Source organism: Perca fluviatilis, chromosome 21, assembly GCF_010015445.1.
Source record: "Perca fluviatilis chromosome 21, GENO_Pfluv_1.0, whole genome shotgun sequence".
Taxonomy (NCBI): Eukaryota; Metazoa; Chordata; class Actinopteri; order Perciformes; family Percidae; genus Perca; species Perca fluviatilis.
Window position 1 is genome coordinate 889,640 of NC_053132.1, and position 9,848 is coordinate 899,487.

General features: G+C 38.8%; 1 protein-coding gene and 1 pseudogene across 1 annotated transcript in view; one reads left to right on the forward strand and one right to left on the reverse strand.

Moving 5' to 3' along the window:
• LOC120551413 (microfibril-associated glycoprotein 4-like) overlaps positions 1-7,581 on the forward strand; it is an 8,233-nt gene extending 652 nt beyond the window's left edge. The window contains exons 3-6 of the mRNA XM_039788842.1: positions 1,905-1,943; positions 2,086-2,182; positions 2,254-2,421; positions 6,855-7,581. Coding sequence (XP_039644776.1) covers positions 1,905-1,943; positions 2,086-2,182; positions 2,254-2,421; positions 6,855-7,111 — 561 coding nt within the window. The 3' untranslated portion in view covers positions 7,112-7,581. The remainder of the gene's footprint in view (positions 1-1,904; positions 1,944-2,085; positions 2,183-2,253; positions 2,422-6,854) is intronic.
• Positions 1-9,848, reverse strand: part of LOC120551563 — a 93,753-nt pseudogene that overhangs the window by 53,807 nt on the left and 30,098 nt on the right.

A 9,848-nucleotide genomic window follows, 5' to 3' on the forward strand; every position in this document is an offset into this window, starting at 1 on the left:
GAAATGACCCCCAAAAAGTTTGTTTAAAGTAGGGATGCACCCAACCCAGAGTTTGGTTCGGAATCCGGCCGAATTTTGGGCTTTTTGAGTGAGTTCGGGTACTGCCGAACGTTAGAATTTTTTTCAACCGAACGGTACCAAAGAGAAGTAACAAGAGGCGAAACTCGAGAAAAAGAGGCGAATGTTGTGTTGAGTTTCTGCTCTTGCCAAAGAGTATAGAAGTAACAAGAGGAGAAACTCAATAGAACGTTCCACTGCAAACAAACGCACCCATGACAGAGCTGCAGCTCCGCCATCTTGGACTGAACTCCTCTTTGTAGAGTTACGTGGTCGACGTAATGACGTAGTTGGAGCTAGACGGAATGCAGTAGCAACCTAGCAACAGCAGTAGGCTGTGAGAAAGTGGAAATGGAACAGAAAAAGTGTTGTTTGGCAGTACTTTCAGTCAAAAGAAGGCGATTCAAGTCCAGCTACATGTTCAATTTACAATGCCGATTGGTCTCGTGGTGACGAGGACCCTAAACAATACACAACATCGCCGCTGTTAAGACATTTGTGTATGAAACATCCAAAAGAATACGAGTTGTGCATGGAGGAATCTACAGATAGCAACTTCAGGTACGGCAAAGGAAGGACAGTCACAGCTAAAAACTGGTGTTAACCAGACAGCCTCTCTCCTCTCAGTGCTGTCAGCTGTTCTCTCTGGAAATGAGTCTCCCTACAGGCTGCTGCTCGTTAGCTAACAGTAGCTTTCTAATTTCACCCACCCAACATGCCTTCATCATACACTGGTTAGAGAAAGTTTGCTAAACAAAATTGTCACTCATCTGGCGATAGTGATGTACTTTCCTACGATTAGAATAGAGCGTGGGGGTAGCCTACTTTATGGGATTATAAATCTAAAAGGCTAATATTTTGGATATTGGTTGGATCTTGAGATAGGGTAAACATAGGCCTTGTCAAAAATAGTTTTTCCCACTTGTGTGCCAGGCATAATGTTGCCTATTCTTTTTTATTTTTTACAGTTAAAATAAAATGAAAAATGCACGGCTGTGGACGCTATTAACCTCATTAATGTGTTTACTGTGTTAAGGATGGGAGTAGGGTTCGGTTCGGGGTTCGGCAGAATCTTAACCAGTGGATTCGGTATTCGGCTGAACGCCAAAAATCTGGGTTCGGTGCATCCCTAGTTTAAAGTACTTGAACTGAACGGGACTAACAACAGGGGCAGAGCTAGACTTTCAGCACAGTGGGCAATCAAGCGATTTGTTAAAAACATTCAAAGATGGCTATAAATATATGTTTTTAATGTGTCACTTGTTGAGCCAAGTTAGCTTTTGTTCAATGAAACACAAAGAAATGCCACATTTTCAGACAATTTTTATTAAATAACTAAGAAAACAACTTTCCAGTCAAGTTAAAGTGCCCATATTATGAAAAAATCACTTTTTCTGGGATTTTGGGTGTTATTTTGTTTCAGGTCGGTACCTAATGGGTTTTCAGAGGGATATCACCTGTTCAGGCTACAGGAAGACAGTTAGCTAGTTCTCCAACTTAATGACTGAATGTGACAACATCCTTCAGCAACGTTACTAATTTAGTTTGTGTAATGGACGGCTACAGAGCAGGTATTTGGATACTAATGCCATATCAGCTATTTTGGTGAAGGGGTTAGTTAAGACACCAAAACGGCTAGTTGAAATTAGAAAATGTTTGTAGGTTGGGATAAAACACTGAACCGCTTTAAGGGTAACCTTGTTTATGTGTCTAAGTGACTGATGGGAACAACAGTCTTTGAAATTGGTCCTGTATTGGGCGGGTGAAGTAGTAGAACTGATTTAAGTACATTTGGATACAGTTTTAGTTAAAGTATCCCATTAACTAATACCTGTGTTTGTGTGTAGGTGTTCTGTGACATGGATTCAGAAGGAGGAGGGTGGATGGTGAGTATTTTAACTGAAGTCAACACTTCCTGTAGTTCCTTCACAATAAATCACATCCCAGTAAAAACCTTGTTGTCTGGAAACATGAGCTGTCAGATATCTTGTGTGTTTAGCTAGTTAACCCCCCATCCCCTCCCTCCAGGTGTTCCAGAGGAGGATGGACGGCACAGTGAACTTCTACAGGGGCTGGGATCAATACAAGACCGGCTTTGGTATCGCTGCTGGAGAGTACTGGCTCGGTGAGAAATGAAACCAAACTAACAGTCATGTCTTCATGAAACTGTTTCTAAATGTTTGTGTTTGTTTCCAGGTCTGGAGTCTCTCTACCACCTGACTCTGAGGAAAAGGTACGAGCTGCTGGTCAACATGGAGGACTTTGAAGGAAACAAAGTGTTCGCTCGTTACTCCTCGTTCTCCATCGACTCAGAGTCCTCCGGATACACACTGAATGTTTCTGGATTCACTGATGGAGGAGCAGGTGAGGTTTCCACATTAAGGACGAGAATTTCATTCATTAGTGTGGAGTGTGAGTTCATGCTACATACTTGTTCCTATACAACTAAACAAAGAGTTAAACGAGTTGCAGAGAAAGCAAATCATTTCATGAATCACATGGTTTCATATTTGTATCTAATTCTGTTTTAATGAAGAAATTTCAAACAAACATTGTCAATGATTTGAGTGTTTATCAGGTTTAGTGTTGAGTACCATATCCTGAACTTTTTTTTTATGGAAGCCCATGAGAACCGTTGGGAGTCAATCCACAGCCGCTCTGCCGCTGCTGAAAATGTGAAGCAGAAACGTCAGATAACATCCATAGTAATTGGACTTTGGGTTAGATTTCTTTGACAGGTTTCACTGGTTATGAGGACCAATATGAGAGAGAAATTTGGTGATCATTGATCATTTTTTAGGTACATTAAACCACGTTAAGCTTTTTCACGTTAAGCATTTTAATGTCCCGTTCAGTTCTCGTATAATTAATCGAACACCATCATTCCTTGTGTTTAATCCATTCTCCTTGCATTTTGTGTACACCTGTGTATATCCGTGAGTTGGCCAGATGTTTGTAACTGTTCATAAATGAAAGTAATTGCCAGATCCAAATAGCTCTATCCCTGCACCGGAACAGATTACAAGACTTTAAAATCCATTTTAAATGTCATATGAAAACAATATAATGGACTGACAACTTGCAAGCAAAGCAGTAATGTCCTTATAATGAAGCCCTAGATTAAAATTTAGTGCAACTAACTCCTGTACTGTAGTCACTCTCTAGCCGTCACTGTCTCCAGTATGGCCCAGGCTACATCAATATACAGCATCTATATGAACTTTAATGTGCTCACGTGAAACTTTCATGTGCGCACATGAAAGTTTCACGTGAGCAGACGAAACTGAACTTTTTTTTTGGTCATGTAGGGGCTACGTAGGTTCAGACTGACGAAAATACGACTCTGTGTTCAAGTCACGGGGAGTCATGTTGTTGCCGATTAAACGGTCGTGAGTGCAGTTACACCTTTCAAAACTCTACGCAGCAATATAATAAAATGGCGACGAGAAACGGGTCACGGTGTGGTTAAACTTCCTCTGAGACAGACAGGCAGAACAGAGTTCTCTATGCCCTGGTGACTGACTGACAGGATGGAGGTTGTAAGGCAACGTTATGTTTCTATACAGGTAGCACATTTCAGTAAAATGGCTTAACATAAAACAATAAAAATAAATTTAAACAGTCAAATTAAAAAGACTAAAATAGAATAAGATATAAAGAATAAGTGAAGAGTGTAGTTAAGAAATGAATAAATATTTGATTAATAAGTTGTAGGGATGGGAGAGGGAGGGGTTTATTCTGTGTGGAGTGTAAAATGTTTTTAATAAACAAAAAAATGTTCAGAGTAAATAGGATGAATAGGTTTGGAATTATGTTTACGTCTGAAATGTTAATTCTATTACGAATTGAGGGTAAGGGAGAGGTACCGAAAAAAGTGTTATAGATGACTCAATCTGTAAATTTATTGTTTTAATTAAATATATATATATATACCATAATAGCCATTAAACGCAGTGTTGGGAAGGATACTTTCAAAACATATTCCGTTACAGAATACATGCCCAAAAACTTAATTAGTAACATATTCCATTACATTACTCAATCTGAGTAACATATTCTGAATACTTGGATTGCTTTCACATGTAATTCCATTTTATAAGTGTAGGAATGCAGCCATCAAATGCTGCTTACTAAACAGGCCTATTCTGGTGTGTTCTTCTGTTCCAACTGGCTGAATGTGTTAGGCCCAAGTCTCCCTGAAAGTGCAATATATTATAATTTGCTGTAGAGGAACACAGACTATAGGGGGTATGTTTATGCAAAAGATGTTTTGCTTGGTTAAAAAAAGAGAAGAATTTATCAATTTTCCCTTTTCAGTTTCTTTATTTACTCAGTGTTAAAAGTGGGAAAATAGACAAACATAAAATATTCTGTTTCTGTACAGAATTTGCTATTACATCTAAAAAAAAAAAAAACTCCACTGAGCGACTAAATGCATAGGTGTTGCAACTTATCACCTTAAAATAAAAAGCACCAGAAGGAAACCTGCATTTTCCCTTACCCTTTTCTTGATTTTACACGAAAAAAACATAAGGATGATATGAAACCTTCCATAAAAAATGTCAAGATTGGTACAGCTGACTATATTCACATGAATGTTCTTTCATTAAGAATGACACACTGATAACAGCCCATCAAAAATAAAACAACTCAAACTGAATGTGATGATGGCAAAATAATATTATTTTTTTAAACTATGGCACCTAATATCATTTTACCCACATGAAACAATGTTGTCATCTCTACCTCTAGCTCCTGCTGCTCCTCTTCTGACTCCATTGTGACCATGTATAAAGTACTATAGACCCAGACTTGAGTAAAACTACAAGTGCTCTATAAAAAAAGTGACTTGAGTGGAAGTTTAAGTGCTCTTCAAGCACCACACTTAAGTAGAAGTACTAAAGTATTCACATTTTTTGTACTTAAGTATTACAAGTAGTTTATTTTAAAATATACTACTCAATTACTGAAAGTACAAGTATTGTGTTATGTAGTTATTAAAGATAGCAGTCAAAGTTTTAATTTCATATCCTAAAGGACACTCACAATTCCTTTGGATGTAGCAGCAGTACAAGGACAGGAATGTACAACACCAAAAAGCTCAGGATGCTGCAAATGTTGATATAATATGAAAATGGCTGGTGGATTTAAGACAAAAAATAATAATTAATTGAATGAATCAAATTTGAACATATGTGTCAGTGGCTTGTTGATCTTTGCATTGTTAGTTAATTACTTTAACTTCTCATTGCACTTACAATACCGAGTGTAGCTGTCCTCAATTTAGGTCATCGTGTCGTCTCATCTCCGTTTTTTCCTGCATCCACCGTGTGTGTGTGTGTGTGTGTGTGTGTGTGTGTGTGTGTGTGTGTCAGTCATGGGGGGTACTGAGCAGCATCCCGCTGCAGAGAGCCAACAGGATTTAAACAGCAGCACATTCCAGTGACTTTAGAGTACATTGATGTTTAAATGTCTACAGGTTGGCAGGACGGTCTGAATGTTTTGCACGGCCTTTCGCTGTACGTTTTGTTGGTAAATGAGAGATGTTCGAGTCACACACGTCTCGTCTTCATATCGGAATCAAGCTCTCTCTCACGCCCGCGTGGTCATTGGCTCTCAGAGTCACATACTGATACAAAGTCTGGCACGTGGGACTGCTGGGATTGGTTGAAGTCGCGGGAAACTCTGTTTATTGGTCAAATTTGCAGAAAAGTTGCGGTGATTGGTCAAAATTGTGAGTTGCACCAAATTCCAAAATAAAGAGTAACGATGCCGCACATAAAAAATGTATCAGAGTAAAAGTATTAAACTCATCGAAAATATGTACTGAAGTAAAAGTGGAAGTAGGAGAAAAAAAATAATACTCCAGTAGAGTACGGATACAGCCTTACTTAAGTATAGTAAAGAAGTAGTTGTAATTCGTTACTATACATCTCTGATTGTGACTTATCAAGCAAATAGCAAATATTTTTGTTTTCATATTGGGTACTTCACAAGGAGGTCCAGGACCCCTAGGGTTTCCTCAGAGTCATTGCAGGGGGGCCTCCAAATTATTCTTAATTTTTGAATGTTAAAAAAAAAAAAAAGTAAAAGTCTTAACATGATTCCAACATATTATTAGCTAATATAAATCCCCACTGATGATAGGCTTACTGGCCTATAGGTAAGGTAGTCACTAAGGTAGCCATCCACAGATACAGTTCATCCCAGAGTATTGACTGTTCCACGTCATGATTTATAAAATAATTCATAAAATCATGCTGACAATTATTAGGCTATTTGAATAGCTTGAATAGTTTAGTATTCTATGCAAAACAAGGTATCTATAAAGGCTTTAGGCTGCCCTAAATATACAACTTAATTTTATACAATATATGTAGTAGGGGGTCCCTGATCCGTTTCTGTTTCAGTTAAGGGGTCCTTGGCTTAAAAAACGTTGAAGACCCCTGATTTAGAGCATGAATAAACTCATGAAACAGAAGTATCGTCATGTAATCCATTGATTTTAACAATGTAACTGTATTCTAAATACCTACTATTTAAATTGTAACTGCAACGAAATACAGTTACTCAAAATTTGTATTCTGAATAGGTAACACCTATTCCGTTACTCCCCAACACTGGTTAAACATCACCAGTCCAGTGTTGTTAGTTCAATAGTTGTATTATTTAGTAATACTTACTGTAGGTAGAGAAGTAGACTGTGGTATTTACTGGAGTAAAATACACTCCAAAAATATATAGCATTGTTACTTGTATCTTAATGTTGTGATTATACACTTGTTGTGTTTCTGTAGGAGACTCCCTCTATTATCACAACAGAATGAAGTTCACCACCTTAGACAAAGACCAGGACCCCGCTGTTGCTACTAACTGTGCCAGAGACAGCCTGGGGGCGTTCTGGTACAGCAAATGTCACCTTACAAATCCAAATGGTGTTTATCGTTGGGGGGCTGACAGCACTATCTCTCAAGTTGGAATGGATTGGAAAATGTGGAAAGGTGATGACTACTCCCTGAAGTCCATCAGCATGAAGATCCGTCCTGTGCTGTAGTTCTCCAGGACCAACGTCCAGCAGAATATCAGCTCATCTCTTCTGATTTCTTTCTCTTTCTCTCATTAAGCATTTAATCTCACAACAGGTCTTATTTTCCTGAAACTGGGCACCAGCACAAGAAAACCAACTGATGTTAGTAAATCGTGTTACTGTCTGTGATGGTTTAAATCAGTCTCAGCTCGCTGCAACGTGGAAGAAAAGTCAGATGTGTCTCCAGTTGGGCGGCTGCAGCAGGAAAGTAGGGCCCATAATCTTTAAATGGAAACACATATATAGTCTGATCAGCTGTTAATCACTGCATGAACTGATAACACGAGTCTAAAAGACAGAAAGAAATAAAGAAAATGAAAAGTATAAAAAGATCTTTGTAGTTCAGGACAGCCAGTTGATGTTTGGTGGAGGTTTGAAACTCTAATGTGAATCTTTATCTGCTGTACGGTGACAATAAATAAGAAGCTGAGCATTAAGATGATCTGATGTCTTCACTTTGTCTGCTATGAGGATATTTTTATTCATAATTAAAATTAGCAACCAAAAGAGAATATGCAAAGATATCAAATTATGGGCATTATAATTAAAAGTAAAAAAGCTAAGATAAAAAAGTACAATTAAAATAAAAAGAGAGAAATTAAAAAAATCTAAACTAAATTTAATCTTTTTCATTGTCATTTTATATTTTCAAATTCTCATTTTAACTTTTTAACTTTAAAATTCCTTCTTTTCGGATGGACAAATAACACACACACACACACACACACACAAAGACACAGAGATCCACACAGACACAGATATACACAGATACACACAGACACACACATTTCTTCAAACGACCATATCGATTGTTTGTCTCAACCTTTCGACACATTGATTAATTTTGGTTTAAGCAACAAAAGTGCTTGATTATGTAAATGTAACTATCATGTGACTGGTGGTCGCCTTATTTCATAAGAAATCAAACGAACCCATTCGTGAGAATGCGTTGTTGCACACAAAGTGTATAGAAACCAGGGACCTGACCCGAGCATTTAAGTGGTCAAAGGGTGAAAGTGTAATGGAAACATACCAAGAATAGATTACAGTTGAATAGGGAAGTACCGAAAAGAGGAACCTGTCCTAAGACTGAACTTATGTCCTGGGTCAACCCAGATTCGATCCGTCTTGCACAAGTGTTTCCAAGGATACATGGAGTTGTTTTTCCTTTAAAATGACCAGATTGTCCTTACTTAATACTTCATGCATTGCAATCTAACCGTGATAAATGTATGTTACCTGGGCAGATTACAGAAGTACAACTTTGAAACTCAACGCATATTCACGAACTGGTTCATACAATATTGCACGAAATTTCATGCACACCAATTCGTATGATATCCAATGAAATCAGGCAACACGCCAGCTGCAGAGGTCTGTCAGCCGTCGGGTCGTATCAGCAGCCCGTGCTAGTTGAGTTTAGCCGACAAAAGGTGACGGTGAGACTAAAGTGGTAGCAGCTAGCTGTAGCTGTTTGCAGGTTCGGTAAACATTTCCATGGTAACGGCAAGCTCCACCAATCAGAGTCACTCCTTTCACTCTTTGGATTGTAGGTAATGTAGTACTTCTCCACATAGTCATGGGTGTCGGAACCACTGTATGATCACTTGGTACACTCCACTTGGCTCAGAGTCCATATAAATTAAACTAATTCTGTATATTCACTACTCATGTCTGCTGCTGCTCTCCCACGACACAGCAAGGTAAACAAAGCATCTTGGCATATGTGCTGCTCAGGCTGTGAACTCGCATACTGTCACTTAACAAGCTGGGATTTAAGTGAATGTTGATCATTTTTTCGCCTGTTGCTTTTAAAGGCATCATGTAGAGTAGTCTTTGTTGCAGTATTGAATTACAGTTGCACTAGTCTCATGTCCAGCCCTTCCTCCACAGCACTGCAGAGGAAATGCTGTGGATCGGAGAAAAACGTGCTCTGGTTTATTGGCATTTCTTTAAACCAAACCCAGTGCTAACCAATCACGGTGCTAAGCGGCAGACGTAGCCACGGTGCCTCTGCTAAATAGCCTCGTGAAGGAACTTGTTTTGGTGGAACGTGTACGTTCAAAAGTAGTTTTAGTCTTGCAACAGAAAACTCAGATTGGACAGATAGTCTAGCTAGCTGTCTGGATTTACCCTGCAGAGATCTGAGGAGCAGTCAACCATAGTTAACACAAAGAAAGAGGAAGAGGACGGACATCCGGCCGAAATGAGGGACATCCGGCAGAATTTCTTGTAACACCGGAGCAATCCTGGAAGGGGAACGTCGTCGATATAGATTAGTGTTGCACTTTTACTGAGTTGTTATAACGTTAACAGTCATCTGATGTTTTTGCTAGCTGAACTAGTTAGTAACAGTCAATCAAACAGTGTTAGCAGCTCTTTGAATCCAACACAGGCAGTATACTGATCGTTAGGGCTTGGTATCGTTTAGCAATACCTTTACCTTATCAACTGAAATAACTCAATCAAAACTCCTCCAGTCAAACGATACATGCATTTGATTATCACTGTATCTAGATCTACAAAAAAAATGTTTTGTTTTGTTTTGCTCGCAACCAATCACTGCAAGTGTTCTTTGATTGATTGTGCCGTGTGATTGGCCCTTTAACCCATCAGTGACACCCCACAGAGTCTGAGCGGCGTGTATTTGACGGAGTTGGCAAGCACAATGCTCTATACCCCTGTAGATGAAACATATCCATCC